The sequence below is a fragment of the Acartia tonsa genome, chromosome 2 (assembly GCF_053477335.1).
Source record: "Acartia tonsa isolate MP-2025a chromosome 2, ASM5347733v1, whole genome shotgun sequence".
Classification (NCBI taxonomy): Eukaryota; Metazoa; Arthropoda; class Copepoda; order Calanoida; family Acartiidae; genus Acartia; species Acartia tonsa.
Window position 1 is genome coordinate 28,888,098 of NC_137261.1, and position 13,907 is coordinate 28,902,004.

Sequence of the window (13,907 nt, forward strand, 5' to 3'; positions counted from 1 at the left end):
ATATTTGTAATTAAGAAAAAAAAATTCATAAAAAAACCTTAAATGAATGGATTTATTATTTCGCACTTTTAAAATTTTATATTGATATTGGAAACTTTTTAAAATAAATAATTTCCGGATTATGAAATATGTTTAACATAATATTTGTAATTATTCATTAAAAAAAATATTCTTAGATAAAGACCAATAAACTAAGGCAAAATCTTTTTGAGACCTTCGAAACCCCCATCAAAAATATTCCCACCTCCCCCATACATAGATAAATCCCCCCCACTAAAATAAAAAGCTTGGATGTCAATGCAAGTTCATTGCTACTTCTACCTAATCTGAAATCCCTTGTACTTTTAGTAGCAATGACACAACAAACACAAGAATCCGTATTTTTTTCTGTCCATTGCAACTTATTGACCCATGTTACAATTACCATGCAATAAGCAATATACTATTACTTGGATGTTGCACCAGATATTCTATAAAATGATGTTCACAGCTGGATAAAAAAACGATACTCCTCATCTACGCCATTTACCCCATCCCATTCCCTCCTACTAGATTAATGAACTGACCAATAAATAAGGTCCATATTGGCAAGCAAAATTGACGAAAAATTTTCCCTTGTAAATATATTAACGTATATTCTGTTTCCATTGTTCCAGTAACCACTGCAGAGTACTTGTATTTTGGCATTGCAGCTCGCATGATAATTCTGAATTACTTGATTTTAATCAAATTACCAACAATCATGGCAATGATTACACACATTTCTTACTGATTCTTAATATGATAATCATCAACATTTGAGTTTTAAGTCAGGGATCCTAAGGGACAAGACAGTGAAGGAACAATCAGTTTACATCCCCAATGATGATGAACATAGCTCCCCTATCTATATATCTATAGATTAAAATTATGTGTTAAAAAGTTTGGACTATAGTTTTATTGCAATAAATCAAACTTTAGGTACCAGTGTATATCGGTCCAATTTCCTTACCCTCCCTGGGTTTTAGTAGCTTTTATGGTTAAAGACCAACCCAAAATATTAATTTACATTTGGCTTATGAGTGAAACCTGTGTTTTTTTCCTTCAAAACTCTGCCCATAAAAGATAAAAGTATTAGCTTGATTGCTGTCAAATTATTTACGAAAAACTTTATTTTAGTTGAAACCAGTTTGCAGGCCGGTTCCAGTGAAGCGACCGGTGCTAATGTGCTCCAGACAACCCAAGAGAATCTGTACCCAGGTAAGAACTAGTATGCACCCAGGTTCTAGTAAAGAGGCCAGTTCTAATGTGCTCCAGGCAACCTAAGAGAATCTGTACCCAGGTAAGAACTAGTATGCACCCAGGTTCTAGTGAAGAGGCAAGTGCTAATATGCTCCAGAGAACACAAGAGAATCTGTACCCAGGTAGGAATAAGTATGCACCAAGTTTAGTGAAGAGACCAGTACTAACGTGCTCCAGACAACCCAAGAGAATCTGTACCTAGGTAGGAATAAGTATGCACCCAGGTTCTATTAAAGAGACCAGTACTAACGTGCTCCAGACAACCTAAGAGAATCTGTACCCAGGTAAGAGCTAGTATGCACCCAGGTTCTAGTGAAGAGACCAGTGCTAATGCGCTCCATACAACCTATGAGAATCTGTACCCAGGTAGGAATTAGTATGTTAGTATTAATCTAATTAATCATATTCAGGTGCTTTCACATAAAGTTCTTGTTGAGCCCAATTCCCCTCCCCTATTTTTCCATGTGCGTAAACTCTACAAGGCCTGTTGTGCACTTACTCAATATTATTAAACAAACAAACAATTTTTTTTTTTAAATGAGGGGAGGGGATTTCAATGCTAACAAGGTTTCTTGTGTAAAAACGCCAAATTTATTAATTAATCTTCTTTCAGGTGATGCTACCAGATATACACAAATGCGAAGCTCCAAAACAAAAGTGTATTCAGGTACTTTTTAGAAGCAAAACTACTCTATGATTCACTTTGTATGTCAGTCCTACAGTCAGGCCGTAACGCTATGGGGGATATGTGATTTTATCGGCTGCTATCAAAGATAAACAGTTTAAAGTTTTCATGAAGAATCCATAAACATTGTTTTGTCGGTCTGTCTACTGGTCATGCTTTAAAAGATGTAAACGTTATTTCTAAGGTGATCTTCTTGGATTATATTTGCATATTTTTTTCTCCATATTTTTATGAAAACATCTGCTTTTTAACTTTCTTTGTCTGTTTGTTAATGTTCATTTAATGATTTTTTGTGCTTTGCTAATTATAGATGTTTTAATCCTAGCTTATTTATTAGCACAACTAATCTTTAAATTATAATGTGCATTAATTGTTTATTATAAATTATCTGGGTTTTGGGGTAAATATTTCCAAGTGGGCATCTTTATCTAAATCTTCGAAATTTGACTATTATAACTTGTCTGCTATTAGGGGTGGATGCTTCATTTTACATGCTAAGATTCTAAGATAACTTAAAAACTTACTATGTCCATCCACATTACTCTGGAATTAATAGAATTTGAAAAGGGGAAAAATCAGAGATCGGCAGCCGCAAATCAGCCGCGTGTAAGCCTTAGTGAAATAGCCAGATTATAACTATGTTATTCAGCTGGATATATAAACCTGTTTATTAACAGTCAATCCTTCTTTTCGAATTTTTTTGTTTAAATTTGAGCTGAGGTAAAGGTACAAAAATAAATAACATACCATTTTATATTAATTTATTAAAAATAATTTTAGGTTCCTGTTGAGGTAGAAAATATTTGCGAGGAAGAAATAGAGGTATACAAATTTAAAATATAAATTAAATAATTTAAAATATAACATTATGTGTCCAACAAAATCACGAAACCTTTCATGCAATTTATAATATACATTCTCATTTTTAACTTTAAGCTATTTTTTTGTAATTAAAATCTATTTAAAAAGAGTTTTTTACAAATCGTTAGGAAGTTTTTATTTTATTTTTAGACACCTAAAGAAATATGCACAACTACTGTTGAAGAATATCAGGTAAATATATTTATAGTATGGCTTCGAAACCGATTAATATCCGCTGGATTATATCCGGTTATCAGCCATACTAAATAATCATGTATAGCATCGTATTATAAAGAATTTTTCAGGAATATTGGAATACAAATCCTGAGATTAATACCAGGTTTACTAACCCGGCCTTCGGCCCCTCGGGGCTAACGAAACTGGTTTTAATCATAAAATTTTTCAATTTAATACCCGCGGAAAGCTGTATATGATACGATGCGATAAATAACTATTTTAAAAAAGAGTAGCTTTCTACTAATTAGCACTTGAGGTGAGGGCGGGGGGGGGGGGGGAGTGGACACCGCCCTCATTTTCTATTCTAAATTGGAAAAGGTAAAAAAAATTTGAGGAGGTCATTTTTTTCTTGTGGCGATTTCTCCAAAAAATAGTTAAAACCTTCCCTGGACTTTTAATTATACGCTGTAAAGGAGACCCATATCTGTTTAGCGATTAGTGAGATCTTTCGCTACAGACATAAAAGATTTATCCTAAAGGATGCACTTGACATCACTAATGTAAAATTGACATTTATTTTCTTTTTTCTATAAATCTTGTATAATTTCAGTGTGTTGTGTATCTAAGTACTACGTTACTACTTTGTCAGGGTTCTAAAGGGATAAATCATAAGACAATGGCCAGTGAATTGATGAACATCCAACTGATATACACAAAGTTACATATTCTGTACATTATAATTAGGGGTTGACACGTTTGAACACTGAACTCAATGAACCAACTAATCAAAATTCAATTTAGTCTCCAAAGTTGTTAAGCCAACGAATAAGAAAACGTTATTAAAAATCTTTTGGAACCAGTCTAATAAAGATCCCAATGTCCCCTCCCTGCTTTGTACTTATTTATTTCTAAAAGGATTGCGTAGCAATTCTATATTTTGTCCTGAACATTACTCCAGCTTCTTATATCAATATAACCCTTCCATCTAGGGAAATCCTGAAATCCTCACTTGCAGAACAATTTCATAAAAAGTATTTTTTCGATTTTATGGATGGTTGTATTTTCTCTAATTCTGCCCTCCCCCAACTCCCTATTGAGATTTTGTACCTAACCTCTCCAAAATAAAAGACATTATTTTAATAATAAATCAGGGTCAGTCTTATATTACTTATTTTTCCTATTTCTTTGAAATTTACTACCCTTATGCAAAAAATTATTCTTGTTTATTTGTATTTATATATTTCCCCCTCCCTCCTACATATTTAACTGAAGAGGGTTCAATAAATCAAAGGTTTAAACACAAAATATTAGGTTTCTTATTTAGATTGTTTCTTTTTTACACAAAAAAATAGTATTTATTTCTCGTTTAGGCTACTTTTCTTTTAAATAAAAATGTAAAGGAACTAACTCTTAAACCATAGGTTAAATTGCTTTGAAAGATTTTTCGTTTGTAATTGATAGGACTATTCCAACATGCCTAAATTGACGAAAAGAGCTTACCATTACGGACGGACGTACCGACCCAATTTATAGAAAAGCTTCACCCTGAAAAAAAATAATAAGTTTTACTATTTCCAGGACGAGGAATGCATCAAAACACAAAAACAGGTAGAATTTCTAAAAAAAATCAATCGCCATTTTCGTCGGTGTCCCTCAAAGCACAGAGCCCCCTAGGATAAATTGAAAATAAGGGGTATTGGGGAGGTGTAGTTTTTTGTTTTACGGCAGATAATTTTTTTTAAAGCCACATATCATCGTGTTTAAAAAGGACATACTGACTCTTTCAAAAAAGCCTCAATTAATGTCGGTTAAGAGCTATCCGTTACGAACAGACCTAACCAAAATGTAAAAATGTTTTGCTTTTAAAACTTGTTTTGTACAGGTGTGTGAAACTAGACAAGTGAAGATACCCATCATCAAAACATTAGGTAAAAGATATTAATTTGTAACTAATCTAAATATTCAAACTCCCCAAAACAGTTGAAATAACCAAATATTTTTTCTTGAATGAATTATGATGTTGGTTACTGCTGAAAACACAACACATTGTATAGATTGAAATTCTTGGCGTGCAGATGAATTTTTATCCAGGGATATATTATATTTAAGGGGTTATTAAAGGAAGGGCAGGTCTCCCTAATCTAAGGAACTGAGGGAAGAACTGACACTCACACCCTATTCCATTAAATATAAATTAGTCGGTTGATTTACTTTTAATAAGAAAATCAAATTATTATAATTTTTCTTTTTAAAAATCTGATTTGCTTTTAGGAACAACAATTCCTCCGCAACCATTTACAACAAACCGTTCCAGCAAAGCCCCAAACGTAAGTTTGATTTTGTTCGTTGAAATATTGAGATAATTGATATGGAAACCTAATACCTGGAAACTTAGGTATCTTAACTTAACTAAAGTATCTTTGATATTAGCAAAGCATTTGAAGTTAAGATAAATGTATTCAAGAAAAAAACACAATTTTTGTGATATTTCATAAACTGGATGGATTAAATTGAGAAAGAAATACTTATTTGTTCCGTAGTCTTCTAGCTACATCGAAAATAAATCAAAATCCGTTACTATCCGCCCAGAATAAAACAAAAAAATATAGAAAAGTAATAAAATAGAGGGGAAACGAGTTATATGTGGGGACACTGTGCCGATTTAATATGAATATCAGCCAATGACGTCGGAAATATAAACACAGCCGAGTCGCTACAAAAAAAGCAATTTGCTAGCAAAAGAAAAAAGGCCCCCACCACTTAAGCTAGGTAGATGTCTGAATTGTATTTCTATACTTATTCATTATTATTCAGGTAACCCGAATAATTCCGACTTATGAATCTACGACAAAGCAAAACGGTGTGGTGGAGAAATCCTCTAGTGTCCAGCAAACTGTGGAAAAACCAGACATTGAAGGTAATTTTTGTAAATAATCCATATCGCTCTCTCTCCGAAGGGTCTCGGATAGGTAAAAAAATTAAAGATCTTAAAGGATAAGACCATGGACGATAAATTGATGTACGTATCCATTGGTTATAAACAAACAGCTACTAACGATCATATAAAATTCTGCTCCAAAAAAGGAGATGCATTCATTTTTTATATTTTACTTTTCATAAAAAAATATACTAAGGGAAAATGTCAAAAGGGTAAAGTGATTCCTTAAATTTGATTAAATTTGTATAAACCAGTGGCGTGCACAGATTTTTCAGGGGATAAAAAGCTAACTTGTTTCAGTATTAGGTGGTGAGGGGGTTTAAAATTCTAAAGGACTATACATTTAACCTAAGATTTATTTTTTTCAGACATAAAAGAGATTGTTATTGGAGATGAAGACATCGACCAATACTACACAAAGTTTCATCAATAACAAATCATCAAACGAGCCAATACTATACAAAGTTTCAGCAATAACAAAACATCAAACAGACCAATACTACACAAAGTTTCTGCAATAACAAACATCAAACAGACCAATACTACACAAAGTTTAAGCAATAACAATTCATCAAACAGACCAATACTATACTAAGTTTCAGCAATAACAAATCATCAAACAGACCAAAACTACACAAAGTTTCAGCAATAACAAATCATCAAACAGACCAATACCATACAAAGTTTCAGCAATAACAATTCATCAAACAGACCAATACTATACAAAGTTTCAGCAATAACAAATCATCAAACAGACCAATACTAACAAAGTTTCAGCAATACAAATCAACAAACAGACCAATACTATACAAAGTTTCAGCAATAACAAATCATCAAACAGAGCAATACTTCACAAAGTTTCAGCAATAAAAAAGCAACGAACAGGCCTGTACTATACAAAGTTTCAGCAATAACAAATCATCAAACATACCAATACTTCACAAAGTTTCAGCAATAACAAATCATCACCCAGACCAATAGTATACAAAGTTTCAGCAATAACAAATCATCAAACAGACCAATACTATACCAAGTTTCGAAAATAACAAATCATCAAACAGACCAATACTACACAAAGTTTCAGCAATAACAAATCACCAAACAGATCAATATTTCACAAAGTTTCAGCAATAACAAATCAACAAACAAGCTAATACTATACAAAGTTTCAGCAATAACAAATCATCAAACAGAGCAATACTTCACAAAGTTTCAGCAATAAAAAATCAATAAACATGCCAATGCTATACAAAGTTTCAGCAATAACAAATCATCAAACAGACCAATACTTCACAAAGTTTCAGCAATAACAAATCATCACCCAGACCAATACTATACAAAGTTTCAGCAATAACAAATCATCACCTAGACCAGTACTATACATAGTTTCAGCTATAACAAATCATCAAACAGACCAATACTACACAAAGTTTCAGCAATAACAAATTATCAAACAGACCAATACTACACAAAGTTTCAGCTATTACAAATCATCAAACAGACCAATACTACACAAAGTTTCAGCAATAACAAATCATCAAACAGACTAATACTATACAAAGTTTCAGCAATAACAAATCACCAAACAGACTAATACTGTACAAAGTTTCAGCAATAAGAAATCATCAAACAGACCAATATTTGCATTGTTAATAATGATTATAAATCATTTTTTTCTATCCGTTCCCTTTAAATCAAAATTATTCTAATCCTATGGTATTGTTTTACATTATGAATGTCTATACCTTACTTTTATTTATTGTTAAAGTTCTTAAACCCATTAAAACTTTCAATAACTTTTCTTCTAGTCAATATTCTAGTCTTTTCTTAATGTTCATTACCTATTCAATTTTTATTATTTATCCTATTTTTGTTAAAAGTATAACATAGTTAACCTAATTTTAAAATAATAAATCATTTTCTTATTCAGTTTCATAACAATCTGTTAATTTATATAACCTAGTTTTTATCAGCGAAACTTGTGTATGTATTATTCACTTTGTCTGATAGTCTGTCTGTCAGTCAGCCAGTCCGTAACGCAATGGGAGAAATGTGATTTTTCTGATGTTAGTAAAATTTCATGAAGATTCCTAAGATATATGTACATCTAGTCTATGCATCCATTAGTCCTTGCTTAAAAAAACACCAACCTCATTCTTTAAAAGTTTCGTGATTTACTTTAAGTTTTAGAGTATTCTCTCTCTTTCTTTTCTTTGTACAAATTATTGAACATCTGTTTATAACTTACTTTATCCGTTTGTCCATTACTTGTTTTCTTTTGTGCTTCGCTATTATGGATGTTGTCATCAACATTTTATATTCTTCGTGTTTGATTAATTACCATAATGATAAACCGTGGACTGCCATTGGTACATTTAGCAAAACGTACAGCAATTTATTTTCGTCAGTATATTTAAACCAGGATGATAAAGAAAAGTTTATTGGACAGACAAAATGAATTTTAGAGCAGATGTTCAGTTGCCATATTAACAAAGAAAAGAAAGAGAAAAAAGGGAAAAAATCAAAAAGCCTAAAAAAAATTGTCCATGTCTTTTGAAGCATGACAGACGGACAAACAGTGTATAAACTAAATGCACATACATCATAGGAATTTTCACAAAAGATTTCATCTGTCCAACTTCAATAACAGCTAAGATAATCAAATTTCCCCTATTGTGTTACGGACTGACTTACAAAGTAAATTATTGAGTAGCTTCGCTACTAAAACTTTGAACAGTAAGCTAACAATTATACTGACAATAATACATCTATGACTGGCAAAATACATCTTTTTAATTTACGTTTGTCAAATATATATCAAATGTTGGCCTTTTTATAATATTATAATTTCAAAGTAAAACATAAAATAACAATGGTTTAAAATACCGGATTGTTTATACTAACGTAATGAGAAAAACTCGCGCATATTTTTGCCAAAAGTACCACTATTGTATTTTTGCCGGTTGATCTAGTGTCATTCATAACACACCCATTTTTGTACCATTGTATTTGCTCTAAATTATATTTATCGAAGTCCAATTTTTAAAACATAATTTATGAATAATAAATTTTCTTTTTTTTCACCTGTGTTTTTGTTTGGCCTATTTCAATATCTGTTTTAAATATAAAAACTAAATATTAATTTTGAAGTAGCTAACCTATAACCTTATATGATCGTCCGTCCGTTTGTAGAAACTGAATAGGGGAACGTAAATTTCTCAGCTGCTATTCGAGATAAACAGCAGTAATATTAATTTTTTATAAAGATTTCTTTACCAATGAGCACAATTTATTATTCTCATTAATTTATAGATTATCACGTTTTCTAATAAAGTGGAACCTGTAGCTAGCTAAAATTACAATACCCCAATTCACCACCTTTACCAAATCCACACCACTCCCATAACGAATTGACCAATAAGTGGTTTACTTGTTAGCAACCTAAATTGAAAACAATTTTTCCCCTGTCATGATATCCACATATATAAAATTATTCTTTGTTCTGATTACTTTCTTGAATTTGCAATATATTTTTAATACGCAAGACGACTTTTCATATATTGTCTTTTAAATTAGAATTAAATATCTATTTATGTATATACTAGCGGCTACTTACCTATAAGCCTACAGAGGGGGGATCCATCCACCACTTTCAATTTTATAGTGGTAAAAAGAAAAGTAAAATAAAGTAAAGAAGCTTCATTGTAAAGGAGATTTATATCAGTTTAGTGGTTAGTGAGATCCTTCGGTAGAAACCGATAGACAGGTTTATAAATATTTTCGTAATAATTGTCTTAACTTATCATTAATAAAATATTTCATTAGACAGTAATATAAAAAGGATGATCATCATAAGTAGCGAAGAACTAAAAATTCATGGAAGGACAAACAGACAAAATAAATTATAGAAAGATTTTCAGTTGATAAATGTGCAATAATTCTTAGAAATCATAAAACAAAAGTTTCACCCGTCTATCTTAAATAGCAGTCGATAAAATTGCATTTCCCCCTTTAGCATTACGGATGGATCACAAAGTGAATTATAGAGTAGCGTCGCTACCAAAAATATGTGTTTATCTATCTCAAATTATCTATTACATGTATAATGACCTATCTATATACCTAATTTAAATCAGGGATCATAATTTCAATTTGGAAATTTCACTTTTTTTTAAAATTAATTGTTAATGCCGAAAGTAAAAAAACTAGTTAATTTCCTCTTAAATTAGAAGGAAATATAATGTTCTTTTAGAAATTCAATGACAATTCAAATTTGCGCCATTACAAATTTTTAATTTCCACCGGCAAAAATAAACTACTAGAACATTAAAACAAGAATTGCAGTATCCAAAAAGGCAATTATTGGACAATTAACTCCCCTACTACTGGATGAACCAACTGACAAATAAATGAGGTCAATATTAGCAAGCTAGATTGAAAACCTTCACGTATATTCTATATCCATTATGTCACGGAGTATGTTTTTTTCGCATGTTTACTTGTGTCGCGAACCTTCTCTGGTCTGCGCTATTGAGTTTTTTTTTATATCAAATTACTTGTATAACCTTTATCTCAGTGTGGCCAGTGGTTTGGCTTTTAGCAGCTTTTAAAATTAATTTATAGTTATTTATCGCAACGTAATATAGACAGCTCTCCGCGAAAATTAAAATGAAAAATTAAAAGAATAAACCAGATTTATGAGCCCTGAGTGGACAAAGACCCAGGCTGACAAAACTGGCATTGATTTTATGACTTTGATTTTAACATTCATGGAAACTTGTCTCATACGATGTTATACATGATTTCTAGTATGGCTGAGAAACGGTTCTAAGCCAAACTGGAAAGCAGTTTAGTAGGTTCTCATTTCCAATTTTGTATGAAGGAAATGATTAGTTAAAGAAGACCTTGCCTTTCCTCTTTTACGCTTCGCTTATGGCAACGGAGCGAATCATGTAGCGATTTGTTTTATTATATCTTCTTTTAAAACATCACAACATGTTTATTCTATAAGGCGTAGATTCACATTAACTGCTTTTTTCATCAATCTTATGTCAATATGGCGCATAATTTAAAAAAAACCTTCTACTTTGTAACAAATTGTGTTAAAATGTAGTTATTTTACATAAAATATTCTATAATTTCATGATGACGTGCACAGGGTTTTATTAGGGTAATGAAAATTTTGACACCCAAATACACCGTAATTGATGGAAACAGAACTTTAGAGGGGCGTAATACAGACAACAAGGGGGTTGTTATTTTATTGTCAATTATTTTTAAATATAAGGGGTGTGTGACCTTTACAGGTTGACACCTTCCTTTGCTGTTTTAGGGGTATGTAGACACTTCTCAAGATGGGTATAGAGGGGTGTAGTGGGGTGGACAACTAGGTGGTGTACCTACTCCCCTTAATTTTGCCATTGGGGTGGATACACAAACCTACAAACCCCAACTGCACGCTTTTGTTTATACTATTTTGCTACATTTTTTACAAAAAAGTTTTGAGTTTTTAATATCACATGATTTTAAATTGTTTATCTTTGTGGTTTTTTTTGTTCTTGTTAATATATTTCAGATCTTCTTTTTGTAGTATATTGTTTCATTATACCAGAAACTAAAACTAAAATAAAACTAAAACTAAAATGAAAAAATAAAATCAATTAAAGGGATGAATCTACAGCCTACTCCAAGGTTTTATTACTCCTTGCTCTGCAATTAATAATATGATTTATTATGATATTATCTATATAATTAAAAAGCAGCGAAGCAACTCTACTCTTCCACATTTTTAAGAAAAATTATAAGATTTTTTCATTTGATTTTAAGGATTTCTATCTCTTTTCATGCTTAAAAGTGAAACAATGAATTTTTAAACTCTGTACGGAGGTAGATATTCTATTTAGGGGTTAATAAGGAACCAGTTTGTAATTAGGATTCAAATAAGGGCTCGGCAGCTGGGATCTAAAAGAATAAGAAAATGGCCTCAATGAACCAACTAATCAAAATTTAATTAAGTCCTGAAAGTTCTTAAGCCAACAAATAAGAAATAGTTATTACAGTGTTAATGAGCCCAATGCCTTCTACCTCCCTGGCTCGGCACAGTATTTTTTTGACGGTGGCTCGGGATTACTCAGCTGATTGACTTTCTGGCGGCATAAGATTCGGCTGCAGTCGCTAATCAAAGATGTGTGCGTCTACGGTTAAATGTTTTTTTTTCAGTGGCTCAACTCTTATTCTAAATTGAGTCCAGCAGCTTTAAATTACCCTACATCTGATGTGCAGCTGCGCTGATGCTTTGCTAGAAAATATCAGAAAACTCGGCTTTGCCTGCCGAGCCTTTATTTTACATATTTACGTGGCGCTTAAGGAATCAAATCTAAATGTCATATACAATGAAAACATATTGATGTAATAAAAATCTTGTCTTTAAAGCACGTTGATTTATATAAAAATTGCATGATTCTTAAACAAGCAGAAATTTTCTCAAGTCAACAATGTAAAGTATTTGTTGTGCATGATCGTGGCATTATAACAGCTTTACAAGGATAGGTACATGGAAGTTATGCCTTCCTTACAATTTGATGGCGCAAAATTATGGTCTTTTATATAATAATGATGTGGAATGAGCATCGAAATTAAGTTGTTTTCGTTTACCCATTCCCTGTGTCCCTGTGTCATTATAATGACTTTAATACTTCGCCCACTTCCCATCTGTATTTGATGAACCCTCTTCTCTAGTTGCCTGCTTTTCTTTACTCCATTCCCCTTCATTTTTCATTAGAATTTGACGGCAGCGTCTTGGTGGGACGTAAATCATTGTTTGTAGCTGTATTTGAATTTGATGTATCTATACAAGGAGATATTTCATTGGGATCTAGGGCAGTTTACGGTAAATGTTCCTGGTAACGATTATCTCCAACAATTTATTGTTGTCAAAAAAGTAAAAAATCAACATGTTTTAAATGGACGTACGGACTTTCTGATCGGGATAATAGAGCTTCTACGCTTTCTAAATCGTTACTTAATGTTATAAAAATCACCATGCAAAGTTTTAAATCGATAGGACACTTCAAACAGGTATAATATGAAAAATTGGTGACCAAAAAGTTTAAACATAAACCTATTTTAAGTGGACCTATTGACATTCTGGTAATGATTGTAGAATTACAACACTTCAAACTTTGTGTCTACCTGTTACAGGAATCATCATGTCACGTTTGAAATTGATATTGCAATTCAAAAATGCCTAAATTAACGACAAGAGCTTAATATTATAGATTAAAGGACATACGGACGGACGTACGTACAGACAGACCCTAATTATAATTAAGGTTTGCGTTTTAGAGATATGATTCTATGCATAACTGGGCATTTTTATTAGTTACTCTAATGGTAATGTGTCTTTTTCTTTGCTTTTTCTTTCAGTGCAAAAATTTGACAATAAAAGTTTCAGACAAAATATTCCTATATTTGTTTTTACAAAAATATCATTATGGCTGAAATTGGAAGGCTCAATCAGAGATTAACTGTTTTACTTCTTAACTTCTATGAACAGTATCTTTTAAGGTAGGGGGACAAAGTGTTTCAAAAATCAGCCATGTGACGTCATTGAAATGAGGGAGATGAGAGGAGAAGTTGGAAAGATAACCCGAAGAAAGAGATGGATAATCCCTCATTTTTTTATGACGCCACATGTTTGGTTTTTTGGGACACTTTGTCCTCCTACCTTTTAAGAATCAAGCTTGTTTAAGGAAAATTTGATTCTTTATTCTTGTGCAATACTACAAATTGCAACATTTCCTGCTATTAAATTTAATTTATAATATAAATCATCAATATGTAATCAAACCAATACTCAAACTCTTTGAAAACTTCACATAACCAAAAGAGATGGCGACAATTAACTTTTGAATTTCAACACTTTGAGGGCTTAGGAAAGCAGGGTGTATCTAGCTATCTTTATAA

The 13,907-nt window shown here is 31.8% G+C and overlaps 1 protein-coding gene across 1 annotated transcript in view; it reads left to right on the forward strand.

Moving 5' to 3' along the window:
* The window catches only part of LOC145309154 (uncharacterized), a 37,052-nt gene extending 29,187 nt beyond the window's left edge, over positions 1 to 7,865 (forward strand). The window contains exons 9-17 of the mRNA XM_080150321.1: positions 1,159 to 1,239; positions 1,895 to 1,948; positions 2,747 to 2,788; positions 2,978 to 3,019; positions 4,583 to 4,612; positions 4,887 to 4,932; positions 5,276 to 5,331; positions 5,819 to 5,921; positions 6,311 to 7,865. Coding sequence (XP_080006447.1) covers positions 1,159 to 1,239; positions 1,895 to 1,948; positions 2,747 to 2,788; positions 2,978 to 3,019; positions 4,583 to 4,612; positions 4,887 to 4,932; positions 5,276 to 5,331; positions 5,819 to 5,921; positions 6,311 to 6,375 — 519 coding nt within the window. The 3' untranslated portion in view covers positions 6,376 to 7,865. The remainder of the gene's footprint in view (positions 1 to 1,158; positions 1,240 to 1,894; positions 1,949 to 2,746; positions 2,789 to 2,977; positions 3,020 to 4,582; positions 4,613 to 4,886; positions 4,933 to 5,275; positions 5,332 to 5,818; positions 5,922 to 6,310) is intronic.
* Positions 7,866 to 13,907: the final 6,042 nt, after the last annotated feature.